Source organism: Lagopus leucura, unplaced genomic scaffold (assembly GCF_019238085.1).
Source record: "Lagopus leucura isolate 7727_CA_CO unplaced genomic scaffold, USGS_WTPT01 Super-Scaffold_100015, whole genome shotgun sequence".
NCBI lineage: Eukaryota > Metazoa > Chordata > Aves > Galliformes > Phasianidae > Lagopus > Lagopus leucura.
The window spans coordinates 16,363,826-16,388,374 of record NW_024962269.1 but is presented as its reverse complement, the minus strand read 5'-3'; the positions used below and the strand labels follow the sequence as shown (position 1 = coordinate 16,388,374).

Here is a 24,549-nt window from a genome sequence, read left to right as displayed (position 1 = left end):
TACCCCACGCTGTATCACATTCCCCAATTTAAATGTGTGTACATTACCCACACGTCACCCCGTGGTTCTTTGCACAGGAAGGCAAGAAAGTTTTAGAGAAACTCTGACAAACTTCACCCTGCACGGGCAAGCCAGATACTGCCAATTATGACATTTGATTTTAGCTTTAAAGGTCACTAGATCTGAAATCAATGCCACTTCCTAATTAATCAGAGGAGAAACATGGAAAAATTTCACCTCAGAAAATTAAAGTAATAAAAAGAAGTCTGCGTTCATTCCTCAAATAGCAGAGTCTTGATCACAAACCCTCCCCTTAGTTTCCTTTAAACTTTACTAAAAGAGCAAACATAACAGCTTGCTTTCTGGGGATGTACACCTGCACGAAAACGTTCCCTGCACCAAAACCTGACAGAGCAGCTTTCTGTTAGCCTCCTTTTTCCAAGGATCACTCACCTTACCCAATACCCAATAACAGAGCCAGCCTGCTCCTGGAAAACCCAGAACATGATAGACATGACCCCGAGCAGAACTTCCATGCTTCCATGTTTTCCTCTCCCTCCCAGAGGGCGGCACCCACCCACCTCTTTTTTTTTTTCGTATGTCCTAGAGGAAAAAAAAATATGCAGTCAAGCCCCTCCATGCTGAAGTCTTCAAAGCATGAATATATGAAGTTACTGGGTTTTTTCTTCCACAAACTGCCAAGCCCTCGCAGCCACCAAAACCAGCCAACTTCTCACAGACCGCAGAGTTTCCATCCTACGGTCCCAGCCTGCAAGTACCACTAAATATCCCGAGCCGAAAAGTGAAATTGAAAATAAACCGGTCAGACTGACATTTACCCTTCAAGTCCCTGAGGCAGCAACAGTACTTTAAAGAAAAAAAATAAATCATAATTTCTCAGCACTGGTACTCAAGAAGCAACATTCAGACAGAGATCGATGAAGAAGTCAGGGATGACACGTGGGCACAAATACACTTCTGCACGAGCTGTGGCTGTAATGCTGCAGACACCAGGACAGGGCGTTCGGCAGGCAGATCTCAAAGCTTTCAGGATCAATACATCATCACTTTTCATAGGGAAAATGTGCCTTTTAGTGCTGTCTCTGGACCACCACCCTGCCAGCTCAACACACAGTGTAAAAACTTTATTCCTTCATTGCACTCAAATCAGATGCTAATAAAGGCATCACCACGTGCACACAGCCCAGCTCCAAAAGCTGCAGAGCCAGGTACCTGCACACATTCGCCATGCAGAGATTAACAGAAGTTTAACACTGGAATCAAACCTCAATGCTTTAGCTCATTACATGGAAGGATAACTTGGGGGGAAAAAAATCTTGAGGCAAACACAGCTCAAGCAAGGCAGCTTAAAAACAAACGACAGGAGGGGAACTGAAGGGAATGGGGTTCTGGCAGGCACAGAGCCCAGACTTCGGGGCACATACACAGCGCCTGCACTGCCAGCCCCTAAAAATGAAAGCACAGGAAAGCTGCGTACAGAAAGCAGAGGGCTCCTCGGGAAGACAACAAGTTTCCCCGGTCACGCTCTGTAAATCTCAAGTTTCTGTCATATTCGACGCACTTCTGATGCGTACGGCTCTCGTGGTGTGAAGTGCAGAGCGGGGAAGCGAAGCCCTCCCGCTAAGAGCCCTGTGACAGCCGCAGCCAAACTCCCAAACTTTCCAGCTCGCTGCCACACACCCCCAGCTCGCCAACGCGAAACGAACGCAAAGTTCCGTCGGTTTTTGCTTTAATTTCTCAGCATGAATTCCCTGACACCCCCCACCCCCCGACGGCCTCATCCCGCTGGGCCTCAGCTCAGCACCGCACCGCAGCCCGGCTCGCTCCCCACCCCCGAGGAGTTAAAGGAGAAATAACTTCGCTGACGGACGGGAGGGCCGGGGGAGGGCTGCGTGGGGGGGCTGCCAACGCCTCCTAACGGCCCCCGTGGCCGAGCAGGGGGGGCCCGGCCGCCTGTCAGCCCCGGACGGAGCCGTGCCATCGGGCTCGGCCCCCGGCCCCGAGCGGAGCGCTCCGTACCCGCCCCGGAGATCTCAGGGCGGCTCGACCGCTGCCCCCCCTCCCCCCCGGGCTGCTCCCCACGCCTGGGGGGGCACTGCCCGGCGGGGAGAGCTCCGCTCCGCCGCCCGCCCCGCTCCGTCCCTCAGCCGTCAGATGAAAGCGGCCCCGCGGAGTCACCGCGCAGCGCCTCGCTTCGCCCCGCAGCGCTGAGAGGAGCGCGGCCCCGAGCGGCGTCGCGGAGGGAATTGGAGCTGCGCTTTACCTTTAGTTCCGCACTGTCCGCCATCTTGCAACTCCGGGCGCAGGCGCAGTGAACCCCGCCGGGACACCGCCCCCCCCATCGCCCCCTCCCGCCCGCACGCAGCGCGCAGCGTTTGAATCGCGGCGCCATTTTGTCCCTCCCCTGCGCTCCCTCAGGGCTCTCTCTCTCTTTCCCCTCTCTCTCTCCCGCTCCACACACGGGGCTGGGGGATCCCGCGCTTCTTTCTCCGTACGCAGGCGTTGCTGCGGGATCGTTCCCAAGCCCTGAGCGCGGAAAGTTTCCCCGCGGCCCGCTGTCATCGCTGCGCCAAGGGAACGGGGCTCTGGGGGAGCCTCGCTCCTCAGCGGGGCTCTGAGGGGGGAACGCGGGGCCCCCCTGGGGTGGCGCCGGCGGAGCGGTGGACACGCATTCCTGCAGCAATAAGTTGATTAAAACTGGAATTTGCCTCTCCACTTCTTATTCCTTCTAATTACTGATTGCTGTCACACTTTTTCCGCTTGGCCTTTACCTCCACAGCATGCAGGGTAGAAAAATGGTCTTGGGCGCAAAGGTCAATATTGTACATCCTTTTAAGTGAGACCAAATTCGCCCGTTTTCCGCAGCTTCCATAAAATTCATCATCATACATTCAGAAAGCACTTACATTATCTGCGGTGCGAGATAGAAAAGCATTAATGCCTCCACTCTCTGGATGGAGGAAAGCATGCTTGAGGCCACACGGGGAATCGATAGTAAAGAGATTACTACTCGTGATTATTTCTGAATTATAATTTATGTCTCCCATGTGACGTGGGTAGTTAGCCACAATTTAAAATTAGGCAGTTTCCATTGAGGGGAAGATGTGATAGCGGTATCAAATATCTCCTACTAAGTAGCTTTTTGATACCATCCTGTTAGCGGTGAGAATACACATGAAGTCCTGTTTTCTGAACAACAGAAAGCAACCCCCTTCCTTCACAAACGTTTTATTTCCAAGTGTTTCATCCAGAAGCATTCCCCAGCTTGGTCTCAGGACCAGAATGGCAGAAAAAGCTCAGGAGCATCTTTGGACTCCCCTGTGGCAGCCTGCTCCGTGCTCCTGGTCGTGGGTACATCCCACTTGTCTTGCAGGTACACCGAACATCCACTGTTCCCATTGATTTCTCTTACCATTGCGCACTGGAATATCGAGTGAAGTGTTTAGAAAATGAGCGATGAAAAAAGGCTGCTAAGTAGCAGATACTCTGGCTTAATACTGCACGTAATGCAGAGTCTGAAGGCTGGTTTGGGGAGGGGGCAGGGTGCTAGGCAAGATGTCTAAAAAAGCAAAAGTCAGATGACTACCCGTTACACCCACACGTACCATAATTAGCTGATCTATTTCAGTGGTCTGAACCAGCCCGTGTTAGAATATTTCATTTTGACTGATTGAATGTGTTTAATAAACATAATCTTCATATGGTCTATTGGTTTGTGTCTAACACAAAGAATTTGACAAAAAGATCTATGATCATATGAAGGCAAATCCTCATTTGCTTTTTTTTTGCTTTTTTTTTCCCCCCTGAAAGAAGCTTGCTGCACAGCAAACAGTTCTTCCTCTACTTCTTCACTTCCTACCAAATTCAGTGGGATGTGGACATGTGTTTAAGTGCTTTGCTAAATCATGGCATAGTGCTATCAAACCTGACACGTGGCCATAAACCACAGTGTCCTCTTTCAAAACTTGCTCTAAATAAAATAGACTATGTCTTCAGATAAATTTTAAAATAAAAGAGCAAGCTAAATGAGAGGATACCGACAACTCCACTCAAAATGGTTCTCCCTAAACGCTGTATTTTTTGCAGTGCTAACACAGACCCTCCGTTTTTCAGTGGAGACTTTTGATAGTCACTTTTTTGTAATGTGCTATGTACTTCAGCTTGAAGAAGGAACTTAATGTGAAAAACAATCTGTGCTTCTATTTTTAGACAATTATTTACATGTAATGAAATTTTGTTCCTCTCTGCTCCTGAGACTTAAATGAGGGTTTCTTTGCCAAGAAAAACTTTGTCAAACAGACAGCAGTTTTTCAGAGATGCTCCCAGTTGCTCCAGTTCTGCTGCAGATCTGTCGGTGGTAGCAACACTCAGATCCCTCCCCATTCTGTCATTTCAGGAAGGCATGGCCCGCTGGCAGCGCACCTGAGCTCACACCAGAGCAGGTGAGAACACCTCCAAAACAGCCTCCCAGTTGGCAGTAACCTCTTTTCCTAAGCAAAAAACTCAGTTTTCTTTTTTTCTTTTAACACTTCCCCCAACAAAGGAGGAGAAAAAATAAAAATAAAGACCCAGGGTTTTCCTCAAACTTTCAAAGCTTTGGTATTTTCAATTCCCAATTTTCAAAAGCTCATTTCCCCCCCCCCCTTTTTTTTTTTTTGCTGGATTGCAATAAAATCAGTGGCTGCCAGAATGCACCTTCTGGCCTAATTTCTTCCATTTTTCTATGCTGTAACCTCCCAGAAAACCCACCATGTCAAATAACTCACTTTCTGAAAACCGTGTTCAGACACAATAACATTTTTATACAGATATGCAGTTTTTCTACTGACATGTTGTTTTCATTAGCCTGAATCTCCAAGACCTTCCTCTTTTTCTAACAGTGCAAACTTGCTTTCTGCTCCAAGTCGTGGAGGTTGCATTTTTGTCCTGAATTTTAAGTCATTTAAAGAGAGGCTCTCAACGTCTCTCTTTCTTAATATTAAAACACGATCAGACCATTAAAAACATCTTTTATTCCCAAGGTTGTTGGAGGTGAAAGAACCACTTAGATGCGTCACCGAAATGGACATTTCTGGCAGGAAAAAAAGGTTGCAGAAATACATTTGAGTGGAAATTACTTGATTACATGCAAAGAAAATTGTGGAATAGAGTAAGCCAGCACATCAAATGATCAAATAAATTCTTTTAATTCTTTATATACAGTGTGCATGGAATTGCTCCGCATGCTGCACAAGAAGTTCAGCAGTGTAAAGTAAGAGAAACTCGGCTGGTGCACACATCTCCTCCAAATTCACATCTAAGTGCAATGTTATATTACCACCATCCCAAATTAGGCCCACAATAAAGCTGGTACTTATTTAGGAAAGCGTTCATTACATCACCGGTGCCCGTCTTATTAAAGTGTACAGAGAGCTAACCACCTAAAATCCTAAATGAGGAAAAAAATCTGAACCGTTCTGTTAAGGTTACCTGTTTTATGTCCTCAGGCCTGCTGATAGAGCAAAGTTATTGCAGGATGGAAAGCACATGTAAATGAGTTACTATCATCTTTAATTACATATGCAGCGTTACAGTGTGACACATACAAGCTTCATCTAGATATTTCCTGTTTCTTCAGTTCCTAAATATCAACTTGCCTTTTTTCTGTACACATACGAGTGCATTTTACAACACCAAGCCCCCAAAGCCAGCCTTGGCAGCTATACAAACTCTTTTTCCATTGCAATTTTGTGTTTAATCTTTCCAAACTTCTAATTGTCCTCTCTGATTCTTGCATGCCCTGTATATTGTATTCCCAGGCTGGAGTTACGGATGCCAAGCCAGGCTTGGCTCCCGGTGTGCTTTGCTGCCATACAAAGCACTGCAGCTGCAGGACAATGGCAATAAGCACACAATTAGCCCATTCTTTCAAACTATTTGCTTAGCCTTTTCCGCCCTGCTATCAATGGGCTCACTACTATCTGCTGGCTCACAGCGCCCTGCTAATTCTTAAGGCCTGCCCTCTGGAGTTAAGCTATTCTACATATGCACTGTGTCAAAATTAAGTGCTGGTGATGTCAAATAGCGGTGGTTTTCAACGAGGATGGACAGGACGGAGTCTTCCTACAGTTCCCCAGGAGAGGAGATTCCCTCCTGCCCAAACTCTTTGGGTCCAACAACTTCATAAAGCAAGGGGCGGAATGAAAAACAGAGGCTGGGTGAGCACTGCTGCAGTGTTCACGTGAAAACCCATCCGTGCAGCCTTGCTGATGTTTTGGAACAGGCTGCCCTGGGAGATGGTGCATTCATCATCCTTGGATGTAGCACTGAGGGACGTGGTTAGTGGGCATGCTGGGGGTGAGCTGGCTGTTGGACTACATGATCTTAGGGGTCTTTTCCAACCTTAACGATTCCTTCACTCAAAACTCGATTGCACTGGATGATGTTGTGCCATAGGAGAGCTGCTTTCTGTATGAGGTGAGGCACACATGTTACACGCTGTCCTAGCTAAGAAGGCAACCGCATCCCACCTTCCTACCAAACCCTTCCAGCAGTGGCTTAACTTACCCAAAGGTAACTCCTGTAAGTTTTATCTCAGAGAAAACTGCCCCCAAGGAATGAATCTGTTTCTGCGTGTACATCTGCTCACCTTCCTCTGGTGGGAAAATGTATTTAAACGTTCATCTTCTTTTTCCCCTCTTTCTTCCTTCTTGCTCTTTTTTTTTTCCAAGAAAGCTAGAATAAATGGTCATTCCTGAGATATTCATCTACACTTGCAAAAGCATTTCCTTTGGCTGAGCTGAATTCAGATTTTGTCAACAGAATTCCACCTCGCTGAGTCACAATTGTGATTTTTCCCCACTAGCACCCATTTTCACAGCACGTAGATGAGGACCAAGGAGCAGAAAGCACTGCGGCCGGTTCACCTTGAGCCATGGAGCGCGCCGTGCTGTGCCACAGCCAAGTCCTCCCCTGCCCAAAGACAATCCAAACCCAAAGACTGGAAGCTGCAGAAATTAACTTCTGTTTCCACATACCTTCAGAGAGGTGAGGCAGGTTTGTAATAAACCATGCAGACTTACAGCACCAACAAAACCAAGTTTTTGGTTTTGGACAAATTCTTCCATTTTGATTACAAGTGATCCTAAGTAAGACTGCAAGGCCTCATCACTCAAGAGGTTAAGTTCTACAGATACCAAACGGTTCCTAATAAGGAAAGTTCTGTGGCAGAGAAAAAGAATTAAAAAGCTCAAGGTACTGCACTTTCCAGAACTTGGAGAGTAAATCCCTGTTACAGCGCTACGTCGCTCCCCCTCTCTTTGCTCTCCCGCTGCACTGTGCACGTGAAATGCAGCACTTCCACACCATCCTGTTTTGTAACAATTTTGCACAGGGCATCGGCCACAGGCAGCGATCTGAACAAGATAGAGGCAGGCTGCAGTCTGAGCCTCTTTGCTCCCCGCATCGCACCATTTTCCCATTCTATTGCCCGCACAGGGAAGTAACACGGATAGCACGGCAGCAGATTTGCTCCTGTTCTGCAGTCCTTCAGCTCTGATGTGGTCTAATGAGGTTGGGAGCAGAGCTGGATGAAATGCTGAGGAGACGCCAGCAGGCAGCCTCCACCCACAGCATGGAGATGCTATCTCATACCAAGCACTCATGCCTTTTTTTTTTCTTTTTTTCCTTTTTTTTTTTTTTACCTAATCTCAATTTTTTAAAGAATCACTTTAGTCCTGGGAACGCTGTAAATAAAGCTGAGCTCGAGCAGCAAGCACAGTTCATTTCAGCTGGCTCTTAGGAAAACAAGAAAGCTAATTATACTATAGTAATTACCTGAAAATTATATGTATGTTGTTTTTCCACCAGTCGATACTGCTATTTTTGAACTTTGCATTGTTCTCATGGATTGCTGGAGTCATGCTGTCTCTAAACGGTCTTCATGTCTCATCATTAGCTTAGCCTCTGCTTTGGAAAGAGTTGTAGGAGTTCAGCTGCAGCACACGCTCTTTAGCCCAGATCTTTTGTGCTCGGTTGCACTCCTCAGCACATCCTCAGCTGTGGTATATCTGAGAAAACATTTCCATTTTAACAGCCTTCTGAGAATGGATGCTAAGATTCTGCCTCCGCAATAGGGCTTCAGTTTGCTTCATCTCCTGCCCTGGGTGTGGCACGCTGTTGTTGTCTGCTTTGTGTTTTAAGGGCAGCCCATAGAAGCACCTGAGGAGCGAAGGCACGGCGCAGGTGAGTGTCACCCCACACTCCCACGAAGGGAATGCCGCCCAGCAGCAAGGACAGGAGAATGGGAATCAGGAATTTTTGAATCATTCCCAAACAGATTCCTGCCGTACTACCTGCCTTTGACCACGTCATGGTGTAAAACACGCTGCTTTATGCAATGGGGATGATGATAACACGAGATATCTCCCTGGACTGTTGGAAGGAAATTTATTAGCGGTTGGAAAGCACTTTGAGATTCTTGGATGAAAGATGGTGGAGCTGGAATGCTGGCAACATTAAAATGAGTTGGAGTCATCTTAATATTTATTGCATCCACGGCTTTCATCTTCAAAGCTCTTTACTAGCGTCAGTGAATTAACAAAGAAAAATATTAATGAATATCATATTTACCCATAAAATTATTCTCCCAAAGCATATATAAATAGAAAAATTCAAGCATCGGCTCCAGTATAGTGCATTAAATCCCCAGTGGATCTGTCCATAGCAAGCCTTCTTAGAACTGTGAGTTATTGGTTTGTGCTTTTAATGAGGATAATTGGACCCTAGGCCTAATCCAGCAGCACTGGAGTCACTGGGAGTTTATCACTGATTTCCAGGGGCCAAAATCAAGGCTGCTAAAGAAGAGCGAGAGCAGAGCTTAGAGAACAGCTCTGCTGTGCCAGGGTGCTCACACAGGGCTGCAGCGAGGGAGGGATGGCATCTCACGCTGCCCAACAGATTTCGTGTCGAAATGGGGTTTGCTGGGTCTTCAGAATGAGCTGCAGAGAACTCAGAAACACGTTTTACCACCAGGAGTGAGACATAGCAGCCCCAGATATGCACTGCTCGATACAGAAAACTCAGGGCATCCCAGACTAAACTACCCAAGTGTTGCTTGCAAGGAATTGCCGACTTTTTTTTCCCCAGGTACATTCTTACTGGCACAGACATCACTATCACATCACCACAGGGAAATGCAGCCCAGCAGTTTACTGAAAACCAGAAAACAAGGCAGCCCTTCCAAGTGCATTATCTACATTGATTTCAAACCAGTGCTCAGAGAACAGCGAGGGCCGTTCCCCTCTGCGTTTCATTTCCCAGCCACCTTCCCCAGCTCAGCTTCTTCAGCTATAAAGATAAATAAAACCAGAGGACAAGCATTCTGCTCTTACTCTGCCCCTGTTTTGTTTGAATTAAGCACATTGCCATGGATCTCCTTTATTTCAGACGGCACAGGGATGACGTGCTCAGATACATTCCAGAACATAATGGGCTATCATAGATTTTTTTTAAATCCATGGCACACTCCATAGACCCTGAAGGTCATTTTAGGCAGCCCATCAGCGTTCAATAGAAATCTTTCTGTTCAGAGTGTTTTCTGCACACCGATAAGACATACGCAGTTGCCAGATGTGCTTCCCACAAAACCAAAGCAGTTCTGTTTTCTCTTTCTGTTTAGTGTGAAAAAACACATTATGTGTGAAGCATTCCATCCAGGTTCTACTGCTGTTCCTTCAGAGCCGGCTGAAGGCTTCACAGTTATCACAGATTATATTGTCCCCGTTAATCTGCAACACAACGACTCGCAGGCAAAGCTTCAAATATGTCCAGGTCTGGATAGAAATCAAATGTTACCTTTGGGAAATATGCTTATTACTAGCATTAGGCAGGGCTCTTGGTTTACCTCCAATAACTCTGCTGAATTATCTGGGGTTTGTTACCATTTCTTTGTGTGCCTATTTAGCATGGTGGGGTGGACACTTTTTAAGCAGTTACTGTTCCTGACACTGCCAGAAGAGTCTATAGGAACTAATTATTTCACACAACACCCAACACACAGCAAAGGATCAGCTAAGAGAATCGCTCCTGCTGTGTGCTCCTGAGCCAGCACGGTCAGATGCAGGTAGCAGTGCCTGTAGGACAGAAAAACAGCCTGTGCAGGAGGCAGGATTTCTATGGACAAACTGCATTTTAATGACAGGCAGGACTGACAAGCAGCCAAGGCCTTTTTCTCACCATGTGATCTTTTCATAATCCTCAATTTCTCTTTTAGATCAACAGGTTCCTCTTTATTTGTCATTGTCAGGCCCCAGCACAAAGAGCCTTCTGTCTACAGCTCTGACCTGAACACAAGATTTTTTGTCCATTCTCGGCCATATGCTTTCTGATGGACTAATGGGTTTCCAAGCTATAGAGCAGAACCTTGACCCCAGGACGGGAGATGGTTATGTGACAGCATCGCTGTGTTTTGACATCATAACTTAGCCCATGCAGCTCCACTGACACCAAAGCACTCCCAGCTAGGAACAACCCAAACCAGCCAGATCCACGACACCAGCACCCCTGTGACAAATGCAGCACACGATGCATTAGGAACTGCACAAGCCACAGATCTCAGAGTCCCACCACAGCTTCCTCGTGCTCTGCTCCCCCTGCCCTGGTTCAGAACAGACTGCAATGGAACGCCATGTTGTGGCCATGCAGGAAAGGCGTTGCTACGAAACAACCAGCATGAAGGCAAAAGTTAGTTTTCTCAGTTTGTTGCAGCACATCCCCGTGTTGCAATCAGCCCATCTGATGAAGCAGGGCGCAGAAAGCTGCCGACGGTCGGTTTGAAACTTGCTGAACTGCAGCTGAACACAGGATGAAAGGAGCCCATGCCCTTTGGCTGGCACTTGCTCCCGACTGTCACAGAAACCCTTTTGTTTTCCACTGAGAGCAGTGCCGGAGCCACATTCCTACCTGTCTCCCTCAGGGTGTGCCTGTGCCCACTCTGTCACATCAATAATATGGGTTTTACTCAAGGGAAAGCTGTTCCAGTGCTCTAAAGGTGTCTTCTTGAGAGGGTGCTGGTTGAAGGGAACCTGCTCTCTCCTAAGCACTCTTAAATTCCTTTCCCCATACCATTTTCACCCAAATGTTTGTACTTAAATGTCCCCCACAGACAGGGGTGCATGAGACCCATTCCGTTTGAGAGCCACTTCCCCATACATTTAGTAGAGCTCACAGGGTACTGAGAGCTGAGCCTCAGAATGCAGGAGCTGCAGGGCAGGGAGGGGTGGCAGAGAGCCCCTTATCTCCCCATCCCTTATCAGAGCCCCCAGCTGTCCCTCTACAGCAGCAGAGAGGAGGGGAGGAGAACAGTCAGACCTCAAAACCAGAGACAAATATCAGCATGTCACCCTGCAAGGTGCTGCGTGCTTCCAGCCAGACCTGAGATCTGTCTGTTTCCTAGCATTCCTCCGTGATTTCCCTATGGTAAGGAATAAATGGATGGATTTAGCATTAGACCTAACGAGCAGAGTTGCACAAGATCCTTTCAGTTTGATGCCTCCCCCCAAACGCTTTCAAAACAGTTACTTCCCTCTTTCTGTTGAAATTTCCTTTCTTTAAGTCAGAAGCCTTAGCTGGAAGGCCTTTTATTTATTGAAAAAAAAAAATCAGCTGTTAATACCATTTTTTTATACTATTTTCATTCAAAACATCCTGTTTTCTTCCATCCAAGAACAAAAATTCTTCAGACAATGCCAAGAGCTAATGGCACATCTCAGCCAGCTCCTGGGCCATCCTGGAGCACAGCTAGGGCTGGGTTTCATGAAGCATGGTTATTATGGAGCTGTTGTCTCAACAGAGCCAGAACATGAGCTGATATAGAAAACCACCTATATACAATGCTAATAGCCAGAAATAGGATTAAAAATACGTGCACCAACCAACCAACCCCCAGCCACAACCATTGCCTCCTTGCTTGTGCAGCAGCAGTGGAGCATTGCTTTGCTGTTCAAAGTTCTGGGTCTGGTTTTAGGGGCTGGAGCAGCAGCTTGCCCACATTCAGGGCGCTGGGTACCACAACAAACAAGAGTCCATCTTTTGAGCCCGCTGCTCTTATCAGGAGCCGCAGTGCATGCAGATGCAGCTCTGATTAGAGCCTGCAGCCCCTTATCGGCTGTGCAGCCTGGGTCCTTTTGAGAAACCCATGGGGCTGGCAATAGGTTGGAGGCCAGGAGCTGGGCTCCACTCAGCATCGGTGCTGTGGGGACACCAAGCTTTGCCTTGTGCTGCTTCAGAGCCTTACACAAGCAGCAGCTCAGTGAGGGAACGTCCATTCCTGAAAATATGGAGGCCCAGGCAAGCTCAGACTCATTGAGCTGCTCTGCCACCAGGGACACAGCTCAGGGTCGTGTCCCACGCAGCAGCAGAAGCCCCACTGGCAGAGCTGAGCCCCCCATTTCCCTCACCCCTCACTGGAGCTCACAGCTCTCCATACAAGACCCCATTTGCACTTGAAGCATTTTTGCTTTTCTTTCAAATACTTCCCTGCCTGTGGACACTCAAGAAAGAAAACGAAAGAATGAATTTCAATCAGCTCCATTGTTTCCACTAAACCCAACTCCAGAAAGGGATCAGACCGTAGCTGCAATTTGCCACATCTGTTCTTTTTATGCATTGTTTTATCGCCAAGCATTTCATACAAGGTGTTACGAAACTTCACATCGTATCACATATTCAGCATGTTTCCACAATCAGGGGCCCACGTGAGCCCTGAGTTTTCCCATCCGTCTTTCGGCTCAGCCATGGGCTGTGGTTGGGTTTGCCTCCCTTCTACAACTGTACAGCCACTTCCTGGCCAAGCTCCACTGTGACCTGTGCAGCATGGATCACTTCTGTGTTTGCTCACAGAACGGCGTGCATTGCTTGCATCCTCTGCACTGCTCAACAGAACAAGGAGATCATATGGATGGCTGTGGTTACGCATAACCAGGCCATCTGAACTCGAGACAATAAGGGATCCATTGTTTGCAAGACAAGCATTCAAAAACACATTTGCACTGAAAGCTGCTGATGGACAGTTGGATCCAGGCATGGAAATAATGGTAGAAAGCAATTTCACTGATTATTAAGTGATTGCAAAGCTGCCTTACGACACTCTCCCCGCACTGAGTGCCACCCATCCACCTGCGAGCAGGAGCTCAGCACTGGCAGAGCTGTGCACGGGGGGGATGCAGTCTGTGCTGCAGTGCAGGTGAACTGTTGAGCGCTTCGGAAATTTCCAGCCTGGCACAGCTTCCCATGCAAGGCTCCATCCCGTTCTCCTGGGTCGGATATTCTACACGCAGATCCTAATTTGGACCGCGGCTCTGGAAAACTTGATTAGAGCTGTGAAAATGGAATTTTTATTAGGGAGAGCTGAGCTTTTGCCAAGGTTTATTTTTCAAGGGAGTAGGACCTAATCCTCGAAGTCGTTCCAGGGCTGTGCTATTCTGGATGCCCTCGTGATGGTTTATGGCAATTACGCAGCCAGACCTGGCCCGACGGGTAATGTTTGCTTTGGACAAGTTGCCGCAGATGGCAAGCGACTGCAAATGTACTTTTCAGCCCAGCACGGGCATCACTGAAAATGCATTTTTTCCTAAGCTGTTTCATTTTTTCTTCATTTTACACATTATTACCGCGGTGCCGAATCCACACTACCTAAAAAGCATTTAAGGAGAATACAGAACAACGTACGGGTGCCGGGAGAGCAGAATGCTGCAGTCATTGCATAGATAAGCGATGCCAGGAGATCAATTTCTGCCCAATCAAACCTGAACCTCTGTTTGGGTGATGCTTTTCAGGGAGCAGCATGGGAACCCACAAGGCTCAGAGCAGCCCTCCAGAGGGGCTTCACCCCTCCCAGCAAGCAGCAGCCAGACGAAACCAAGCTGTAAATCCAGGAATGCATGGGAAAGGAGCAAATTAAGACGTGCTATACTTGGCAGGTTGCTTTGCAAGCGTAGCACTTGGGAAAGGTGACATTAACAGCCTCAGCAGCTGAAGGCTGCCTGCTTCCAGAGCTGGGGCAGCAGAAGCAAAGGATCCCCAGAAAGCATTCCTTCCTCTCCTTCCTCCTCGGGCGCAGGAGCTGCGGTGGCACAGCCCGCTGCTCGCTGGTAGCGATCAGCACCGATTCGTAGCAATGGCAGAGGGGTGGCTGTGGGCAGTCAGACTGCAGGGACATCGCTGCTGCCCCAGCACTGAGGCTGCGGAGCATCTCTCTGCCAAACGCCCGCACGGTGGCAACAGTGGCTCAGTTCCACAGGAAAATAATGAGAGTTCATTCGTTAGTGTCTAACTCCACCGCTGGAGGTGCGTGCCCAGCTCATAGGGCCCCAGTGAGAGCCCTGCTTTGAAGCGGGGCCGGTGGCACCAGGTGCAAAATATTTGGGAGGAGAGCTCACGTGCGTGCAGGGCCGGGGCCACAGCTTCATTAGGAGCTGGGAAGAGATGAAAGGAAGGAGTTTTGAGCATAGAAAGGGGATAGTAAAGAGGGAGAGAACAGGGGGGAGAAAGCTGCGGAGTTCACTTAGCTACATGAGCGCAAATGTGGGATTCATGCAACTGCACACCATCCTCTCAGCCATGCCTTACAGGAAGCCTCCTTAGCACCCAGACCTCCGTCAGCCTAATTAAAGCCAGAGCTGATTGCACACAGGCACTGCAGCTGCTCACCTGCAGCTCTCTGCCTTCCCTGACCCACCTGAATGAACCCCAAAGAGGGCAGCCATGCATTGCACTGATAACCCAAACACTCAGGCTGAGGGCAGCAGGGCCTCCAGCCAGGCAGCAATCAGATATCGGGGTTTCCCCCCCCCCCCCACCAAAAAAAGGCTGTTGAGGTGCAAAGAAAGGGATGGACCATCTCACTGCTGCTGCTCTTCCCACGTGGGATGCACAGAGAGGAAGGAGCCCACAGCAGGGCCTGGAGCCAGGCAAATGCTGGGCCCCCTCCCAACCCAAGGCTCTGTAGCTTGTCCTGTGGATCTCACACACCTCTCCCTCACAGCCAAACATAGCTTTGACCCAACAGACAGAAGAGGTGAGTATTTTTCCTCCTCGTCACCAACAGCAAATAGAAGCTGAAAATCCAAGAGCCATATAAATAAAAATGAATACTTTTTAGACACTTACTGGTGAATTGTGGGTACATAACGCTCTGACTTTCCAAGCCAACCAATCTTTTGCTTGTTGCTGGAACCTAAATGGTGCTCAAGGAACATTTCCTCACTTCTAACTTGAGTTAGAGAGCAGCACTGCTTCTCAGACACTGCTCCATCAATCTGCTGATGCTCAAGATGTCTGCAAAAGCAGAGCCTGTCCTTGCATTATGACAGAGCATCTTAAATTATCTGTAACAGTGCCACCGGTGAGCCCCCAGCACAGGGTCAGTGACTCCCACCTGGCATCACTGTTTCAAGGCAAACTATTCCAACTCATCAGCTCCCTCTGCTCAGAGCTGTGGGATCAGAGGGCACAGGAGGATGAGCCCCACATCCCCAGTTGCTTTCCAGACCTAAAATCCTAAACTCCAGCATGGACCAGGCATGTCTGTGCCCCAGACCGCCTCCTCAAGGGGTAATTCTGGAGTTTCCATAAGAGATGCACAGCTGAAGCCCATCTGGGCACAGGGAACACCACGTCCTGGCATCCTACAGACCTGGCCCCACTGCACAGTCAGGTGCTGCACATTGCTGCTGCAGACCCACATGCCATTACATCCACCTGCAGCACAACAGCTTGGAGCACATCTCAGGACCAGCAGCTGAGCTCCAACCAACCGCTGCCACTTTGAGATGTTTCGGGAACGTCTGATATTCGCATCCCCTCTAAAAGCAGCTTTGCAAAACGTCTTCCAACCAAGAGGTGACACAGCAACAAAGCCCACAGCAGGCACTGCACTGTCACCACCCCCAAACAAGGCCTGCATGCAGCCCTGAGTGCAACAGGGAGCAGCATATGGGGAGAAGCATTGGCCAGGCTGGAGGTCTGCTGCTCAGCTCCTCGGAGCTGCTCTGCCACTGGCCTGAAAGAACGACTCCATCAGCTGCAACACACAGACCTTCTGCTTCCCCCAGTTCCAATTCATCACAGGCTCAAGTACAGGCACTCCAGGCTTTTTCCTGCTTTAATTATTTAAAAACCCTAACTCTGCCTGTTTATTTTCGTGGGCTATTACTGCTTTCAACTATTTTAAGACTGAAAAAAAAAAATAAAAATAAAAATTTGAAGCCTCTCCCTCATTGTGCTGCTGAAGTTTAATTCACTCTAATTATTTCATATTACTTAGACTATAATAGTTTCATAATTTCTAGTATATTAAGCACTTAATACGTTGTGTCATTTGATGTCGCATATTAAATTCAGCAAAGTACATTTTAATGAGAGCTAAGTAGTGTGAAAATATTAATACGAGACAAGGAGTGGGTTTTGCACCCACGCTGCTGGGAGACGTGCAGGGCAGGTGAGCACCAGCATGGTCCCACAGCTGCTGTGGGGAGAGAGAGACTGGAGGGGTGGGCACGGTGATGGGGTGGCAGCGGGGTCCCCTCTGGGTTGCAGGAGCTCCTCGGGGTGTGATGGCACTGCCCAGAGTGCTGCCAGCGCTGCCTTGTGCTCCTCCCCAGGGACAGAGGCCCAGGCCAGGTTCCTCCATAGGGTCGCTTTGTGCCACATCTCAAGGGACCCACAGCAACCCAACCAGAGAGCGGCAAAAGAAAGCGTGCAGTGCAAGATGCTGTGACCTGCAGAGTCCCAACCGCTTCACCCCCACAAGCTGACGGCCTCTCAACCTGCAAAGCCTGATTTTAACTTCTTATCAAAGCTTTCAAAGCTCCTCCAATCTCTCCATCCCCTCCACGTCCCTGCAGGAAAACCCCTCCCCAATGGGCTCACCTGCATCCAGCTGAGATACCAGCAGGGTCGCGCACTACAACTCAACCGACGGCCCCAAAAAACCCACGAGAGCTCTTCAGAGTAAAAGCAAAGCTCCAAGGACCGAGGGGAACCCAGGGGAAGGGGCAGTGCCCCTTTATTCGCCCCTTTCCCCCCTCACCCCAGGTGCTGGCGATCCGCTCCCGCTGCCCACCCCGCACAGCTGAGCCCAACCTCGGGTTGCGGCACCACCCGGAGCCGTGCGGGGTTCGGGCAGCGCTGCCCCGACGGGTTGGTGGGTGGAAGGAGGGGGGGGGAAGGAGCTGCACCTCCGGCTGCTCCCACGCGGTGGCGGCCGAGGCTGCGGAACTGCTCCGCTTCTCTCACCAGCGAGCGCCGGCGGCTGAGCGCGGCCGCTCCGCTCTCGGGGATGCGCGCCCCGCCGGGACGGGCATTAGGCAGCTTTCCCCGGGCCGTCGGGGCATCCCCCCGGCCCAGCGCTGTACCCGCAGCCCGGAGAGCCCTGTGTCCGAGGTGCAGCTCCGTCCCAAACGCTCCCGCCGCGCCCCAGCTGCTCAGCCCCTCCGGGCCGCCCCCGGCGCGCCGCTGTCGGGTGTCCCGCAGAGATGCGGCGCTGGGGATGGAAGCGGGAATTTCGGGCTATAAGGTGCGCAAACTCCCTCCCAGCCCGCTCCCGGAGCTCATTAATGTGATACTTTCATGTGTGAAACGAGCATATAAATGGGCATTAATGAGCTCCCGGCTGCGGTGCGGAGGAGGAGAAGGGAGCGAGGAGCTGGGTGGGGTGCGGGCGGCTGCAGCGAGGGCACCTCGGGCTCTGCGCCCCCCGGGGGGGGCCCGCCGCGCTCAACCCCCCCCCCCCCCCCGCGCACGGAGCAGGCGGTGCTTAAAGTCGGCTTTTATTAAAGAACCAAAATCCCGTACAGAGGTGGTGCCCCCCCGGAGTCGCGAACCGCCCGTTAAAGTGCTGTCACATCCAGAAATGTACGGGGGGGTGAGGGGAGGTTGAAGTAGGAGGGGGCCCGAGGGAGGATGGGGGAGGAGGGAGGGGGGGAAAATAAATATACATCATAAATAAATAAAAATCCAACAAATACTGTACCAAGAGAATCACAGTACATTTATATCCATTGCACATAGCCACGTTTGTTTCCAGTCTGGACGAGGGCGGAAGAAGCGGACACACAGGGAGGGGGGGGGAGGACGCGGAGCGGGGTGGGGGGCCCGGGGGGGTCCCGCCCTATTGCCAGTCCGAGAGGGCCGAGCTCCGAGTCCCCTTATGTACACGTGGCTCCTCGTGGAAATGGCTTTGCGTGGGCTCTGCCCTGGGCTGCGGCGCGCCGCGGGGCGCATGGCTTCGGGAGGGGGGAAAATGGGGAGGGTTCGGGGGGGGTCACTGGGGCAGCAGAGGCGGTTTGAAGGAGCAATTCCCCGTGCAGTGCCGCGGGGTCAGCATCTTGCAGGAGAAGTGGTGCAGCGCGTCGTGAGCCTCTGCAAAGCGACATCGCCGTCAGCCCCGGCCCCACCGACGGGGAAGGGGGGGCTTCTGACCCCGCGTTAGACGGCTGAGCCCCCCCTCCTGCCTCGGTACCTTTCAGTTTCTGTTGGATGGCGTAGCGCGCTTTCCTCTCCTGGTCCAGCTCGTTGCACAGCGTGTCTGGAGCGGGGGGAAGAGCATCAAAACGAGCCGGGGGGGATCCGGGAGCGGCCGCCCCGTCGAAGGGAGCGGGTAAAGGGAAAGGGGAATTGGCGAGAAATGTCGCTCCTCGGCCGGAGGCTTAACAGGGCGGGGGGGGGGGGGGAGGGGACGGGGCAGCGCCCGTAGGTGGCTCGGGTGTAAAAGTGCAATGAAATAATGCGAGGAAATAATAAAACGCGACCCTAAGAATAAAAGAATAAAATGAACTAAATTAAAAAAAATAAAAAAAAATTAAAAAAAAGAAATGTTAAAAAATAATAATAAAACCAATAAAAGACATTTAAAATAATAATAATATTAATATTAATATTAATATTAATAATAATAATAATAATAATAATAATAAAACAAAACAATTAAATGAAACGAAACAGAAAGGGAAGAATCGCGACGGGCCGCGGCCGGGCCGCACCTCGGACGATCTGCAGCTGCTGCACCATCTCCTCGCGGTACGCCAGCTCCCTTTTCATCTGGTCCTGGAAGTTATCTGCGGGCACAGCGCGGTCAGTGCCGCCCCGCCCGGCCCCGGCCGCAAGGAGGGGCTCCCCCGGTACCTTTCAGGCTCTGGAAGTCCCTTTCCAATTTCTTCCTCAGCTCCATTTGCTCCAGGACGAGTTTTTGCAGTTCGTCTGTTGAAAAACACGAGGCCGGGTTTTGGGGGGAGCGCGAGCTTTTCCATATGGAGCGGCTCAGCGCGGCGCTAATCGCATTACATTGCATTAATCACAGGAGTTAATCACTCCCGCGGAAAGCACAAAGACTTCGAGCCGCGATGGGGGCCCGGGGGGCGTCGGGGGGTTCCCCTGGCGTCGGGTCCCGCAGCGGCCGCCCCCTCTCACCTCGGGCCAAGTTCTCGATGTCCTTTTCCACCAACTGCGTCCCCGCCACCTCCATGCCGAGCTCTTCTCCTGCGTTGGTTTATTATTCTTGTTTTTATTTCGGAGCTCCTTCCGCGCCGTCGGGGGATGCGGGGGGGGGGGGGGGGGGACGGGGGTTGGGCGGCCGCGCAGCGCCCCGCGGTGAGGACTTACCTCTGTCAGTATTTACAGGGCTGGGATGCGAGACGCTCCTTTGGTCCTGATAGGATTTTCTGGTCTCTAAATCCTCTGCTGTCGAGTGATTGTCTTCTTTATCTTGCTCTTAAAGTTAATAAACCGATTTTCAACCGTAAGCAATGAAAGTATGGTCCTGATATATCCTTAATTACATAATTAAGGACAAAGCCCTCGTTAAAACCTTCTTAGAGGACATCCTAATCGCTTTGCCGTTGGAAAGTAGCTTGCTGGCAGCTTTGCCCCTTCGGGCGGCCCCCTCCCCTCCCCGCCCCGAGCCCTCCCGACGGCCGTTCCGGTGCCATCCGCGGGCCCCGCGTGCTCCTCGCCCGGCCCGTCCCCTCTCCCAAGTCCGTTCGCTGCCTTTTATTTTATTTTATTTTTTTCTCCCGAAAGCCTCTAAACGAAAGCGGCGCTCCGGAGGCCCCCGCCGGCTCCGTGCCGTGCCCGATCCCCCCCGTTTCCCCCGCGGTGCGATTTACCCTTCGCTTCAGGGGTGCAGAGGAAGGCGGCTCCCAGGGACGCGGCGGCTTTCAGCGGCTGCAGGTGTTCCCCCCGCTCCGGCGCGTACACCTACAAAACAGCGGGTCAGGGCGCGGGGCCGACCCCGAGGCGTCCCCCGGCCCCGGCCCCGCACCTCGTAGGCGCCGCCGCTGCTGCTCCGCTCGGGGCTGCCGTCGGGGCCCCGGCTCCCCTCCTCCGCCGCCCCGTCGCCCCCTTTCTCCTCCGGCCCCTCCGCCGCGGGGAGCGGCTCCTCGGGCGCGGGCAGCAGTCGGGGCGGCGGCGGCTCCCGCTCCTCCGCGGGGGCGGCGGTGTCCTCCTCGTCGTCCTCGGGGAAGCGGTTGGACTCCACGTCCACCTCGGGCTCCTCGGCCGTGTCCCCCCCGGGGGACAGCGAGCGGTAGCTGGAGCTGCCCTCGCTGAGAAAGTCCGGCGAGAGGTAGCCGGGCGCTCGGGCCGCCGCCCCGCCGTACGCCTCGCGGGTGCCGTAGAGCTTGGCGATGCTCTCGGTGTCCTTCACCACCGGGCGGAAGGCGGACAGGTAGCTGCCCTTCCTGGGCAGGGGCAGCGGGCCCAGCAGGGCCTCGTCGCCGGAGCGCTCCTCTTCGCCGGCCGCCCTGGACAGCGCGCTGGGACAGCGCTCTCCGTCCGCCCCGGAGCCTTCTTGGGGCGTCGCGCTGCTCCGCCCGCTGCCCGACGGCTCCGAGCCCTCCAGCTCGCCGTGCCGCCCCGACGGCTCCGCCGCCGCCGCCGCAGCCGCCGCCGCCGCCGCCACCACCACGGCCGTGGCCGCCGCTTTGGCCTGGCTCTGCGCCGGGTAGGGCGGCACGGGGAGGCTGCCGGCCGCCGGCCAGAACATGGGGAACGAGGGGTACACGGCCGCGTCCTTGGCCGCGCCGGGCTGGTGGGGCGGCTGGGCCGGCTGCGGGGGGTGCGGGTGCGGGGGTCCCCAGAACATCCCCGACGGCAAGGCGCCGCCTTTCCCCGCCTCGCCGCCCCCCGCCCCGCCCAGCGCGTCCTCCTGCTTCTTGGGGCAGAGTCCGAAAGCGGCGGCCGGGAAGCCGTAAGGATGCGGGAAGAGCGGCGGCGGCAGCTTCTGCAGCATCCCGAAGCCTTTGCTGGGCACCGGGATCACCGGGTAGCTCCGCACCGCGCCGGCCCCGCCGTGCCCCCCCGCCGCCCCGCCGTGCCCCGACGGCAGTCCCAGCGCTCCCCGCTCCCCCGGCGCCTCCTGCCCGCCGCAGCGGAGGCTCTTGTGCGCCGGGGGCAGCTCGGGGCCGGCGGGCGGCGGGGGGTGCAGCGGGGCCTTGGCGGCGGGAGAGCCCCCCCCGGGACCGCCCCCGGCCGCGCCCTGCAGGGAGAAGGTCCTCTTGCGGGTGCCGCCGTTGAACATGGCCTTGACATCCTCCCAGGCGTGCGACAGCTCCTCGGTGGCCGTCTTGTCGCTGAGCTTGAGGTGGCGGCGCCACGAGTTGAAGTTGGCGGCGTCGGGCTGCGTGTATTTGGAGTCCGGGGTGCGGTGCGAGTGGAAGATGAACTTGTTGGGGGAGAAGTACATGCTGCAGTAGCTGCACTTGATGCACTTGGCGCGGGAGCTGTTGTAGCGGGCGGGGATGAAGCTGCCCCGCGAGCCCCAGGCGCACTCGTGCACCACGTCGAAGGCGAAGTTCTCGGGCAGCTTGGGCGGCTTGTGCTCGCCCAGGAAGGACTTGCAGAGCCGCTCGGCCTCCCGCTTGGTGATCATGCCGCAGCGGCGCGACGAGATGGGCATGGCCCCGGCCCGCCGCAGAATCTCCAGCTGCACGGGCGTGCACTGCACGCAGGTGATGCCCAGGGCCACGCGCCGGTTGTGGATCTCATTGTAGCTGTAGTTCTTGAGCAGAGTGTTGGAGATCTGCGCCAGGCACAGCCGCTCCTGCCCGTCGATGACCAGGGACACGATGGGCACTCCGTACAGAGAGGTCTCACCCACTTGGTTGGGCTTCAGGGTATTGGAGCCCTGGTACGGCTGCAGCTCTTGCTTTGAATTTGGGGAGGAGCTTGCATCTCTCCCGTTTCCCAGCTGACTGCCGATCGCCTCCATTCCCCTCGAAAACGCCCCTGCAAAACAAAATAGCGGCGAAAGGCGTCGGTGAGGAGCGCTCCGGGGGCCCCTCCGGTCCTCCCCCCGCTCCCCGCTCCTCAGCACCGGGCGCAGCAGCGGGGACGTTCCCGGCTGCGGCCCCGGAGGGCTCCGCGCAGCCCCGCACCGCACCGCCGCTCCGCAGCTGCGGCCAAGGGCGTCCGAACCGGAGACGGGATGGGGGTGGCGATCAGGATGTGGACGGGGACGGGAATGGGGATGGAGATGGGGAGGGGGACGGGGGTGACACCGGTCTCTTTGTGCCGTACCCCAGCGCACCGCACCGGAGGGAGCGCGGAGCGGCTCCGGCCGGGCCGAAACTTGGAGCCGGGGCCCTGCAGCCGAGCGTCCCCGGGAGGCGATTAGGGGCGGGGAGGGGGATTATAGGGGCCGGGGCGGACAGCCCCCGCCGCACGTAGCAGCAGGGAAGCGAACGAGGCAAATTGGCTTAGCGAGGAGGGCTGTAAGCGGCTTCCGCGCTCGGCGCACGAAAGAACAGGGGAACCGCTCCCCAAATCGCTCCCCCGCGCCGCCCCGCGCCGCCCCGCACCGCCATCACTTACCGCGGCGCGGAGCCGGGATGGACGTGCGAGCGGCCCGCGCTCCTCGGGGTTAAGGGCCGCCGCTCATCCGCCGCCCCGGGGCCGCTCATCCGCCGCCGGGCGCAGTGCGGGCCCCCCCGGCCCCCTCCTCCCCGCGGGGACGGGCGGTGCGGTGCGGGCGTTCAGCGGTGCTGCGGGGCGGCCGCTTCCTCCGTGTCCGCCCGGGCGCGATGCAACAAGAGCGAGTGGGCAACCGCGCCGCCGAGGGAGGATCCGGATCCGTACTTGGAGCCGCCGCACATTGATCCGGTGACAGCTAAAATAACGGGAAGACACACCCACTTAGCACCAGCATATTTACATTAACTGCCTCCGGGACCCCGCGGCCGTCAATCACCGATGCGCTCCGCTCAATCACGGCGCGGCTTTAAGGCACAGCGGAGCGGGGCGGGGGGGCTCGGGGGGCCGCCAGCGAGCGGGGACCCGCCCGGGTCTGCCCGAGGTAAGAGCGGGGATCCGCAGCTCTCCGCGCATCTCTTCTGCCCTCCGCGCATTTACCGCGCGTCCCTCCGCGTTTCGGCCCGCGCCGCCCCCCGGGGTTCGTTGTAACATACCGGTGGGAGCGGGATGCAACGAAAACCCTCCTCCCCGGGGGGGTCACCGCTAGGGCCCCAAAGAATCTTCCACTTCCTTCTCACCGCCGTTTCCCCTTTCCTCCGTAGCCGGGATGAGAGCTCCGCCCGGGGGGTGAGGATGCGCGGATGGGGGACAGAAGGGCGGTAACGAAATCGCCGGGAGGAGGCGGAGGGGGGGGCGACAGCCGCGGTTTTTCGTTCGCTCCGGGGGTCTCCTCCACGCCGGCCGGGCCGTAGGAATGGGGGTACCGCTCCGGTGGCCTTCGGTCCCGCCGGCGTGGAAGGGCCCCCCCCCCGGCTCCGCGTCCCCGCCCTGGGTGGGTTGGTCACGGCCACATTAATTAAACTGTAATTAATCATCATGTCCGGCCGCGATCGGCGCAATTACACTGATCAAACAGAAGTTAATAACGGCGCGCGTCGCCCCCGGCTATCGCTTTTATAGATATATATTTATCTCTCTATATTATTGTTTATTATTTATGATTATTTTATAATCCCTCTGCCGAGAGGATGCGGTGCGGAGAGAAACGCGGCCGCGGAGCCGATCCCGGCGCTGCGTCCCCGCGGTGAGGCCGCTCCGCACTGCCCGAAAGCGGCTGCGGGTCCCCGCAATTTGGGTGCGGGACGCCCCGTCGGGGCGGGGCGGGGAGAGAAGCCGAAGGTTGGGAGCTGCGGGCTCGGCCTTCCCGCAATGGCCGCAACCAGAGCCGGTAATTATTCCTCTTTTTTTTTTTTTTTTTTTTTTTTTTTTTCAGTTATTTATCCCCGCTCCTCCTCCAGCCGGCAGTGAGTGAGACCCTCCGGCGCTGCCACATCTTCTCACCGCTTATTTTCGTGTTTGCGGGTTGGGCTCACGGGTGGGGGTTAAACACGCGCGGTACCCACGGAGCCGCTCCTCTTCGCTGTGCCACCGCCGGCCGCAGCCCGACGCCCCATCCGCACCGGGCAGCTCTCACGTCGAGGGGCTCCGAGGGGCCCAAATCCGCGCCTCCACCGCGTCCCCCTCCGCCGTCCCCGCTCCCGCGCCCCGCAGCACCGCACCGCACCGCCCCGACAGCGCGGAACG

General features: G+C 54.0%; 2 protein-coding genes across 3 annotated transcripts in view; both read right to left on the bottom strand.

Moving 5' to 3' along the window:
• The window catches only part of PIAS1 (protein inhibitor of activated STAT 1), a 51,729-nt gene extending 49,402 nt beyond the window's left edge, over positions 1 to 2,327 (bottom strand). For both annotated transcript variants that reach the window (XM_042875834.1, XM_042875835.1), the window contains exon 1: positions 2,285 to 2,327. In XM_042875834.1, the coding sequence (XP_042731768.1) occupies positions 2,285 to 2,308 (24 nt within the window). In that variant the 5' untranslated portion in view covers positions 2,309 to 2,327. The remainder of the gene's footprint in view (positions 1 to 2,284) is intronic.
• A 15,995-nt stretch (positions 2,328 to 18,322) lies between these two features.
• Positions 18,323 to 22,264, bottom strand: SKOR1 (SKI family transcriptional corepressor 1). The gene is made up of 8 exons (XM_042876200.1): positions 20,318 to 22,264; positions 20,163 to 20,253; positions 19,660 to 19,767; positions 19,468 to 19,536; positions 19,183 to 19,257; positions 19,041 to 19,115; positions 18,521 to 18,586; positions 18,323 to 18,420 (listed from the first exon to the last, which is right to left on the bottom strand). The coding sequence occupies exons 1-8, from the start codon at positions 22,262 to 22,264 to the stop codon at positions 18,323 to 18,325; spliced, it is 2,529 nt and encodes an 842-aa protein (XP_042732134.1).
• Positions 22,265 to 24,549: the final 2,285 nt, after the last annotated feature.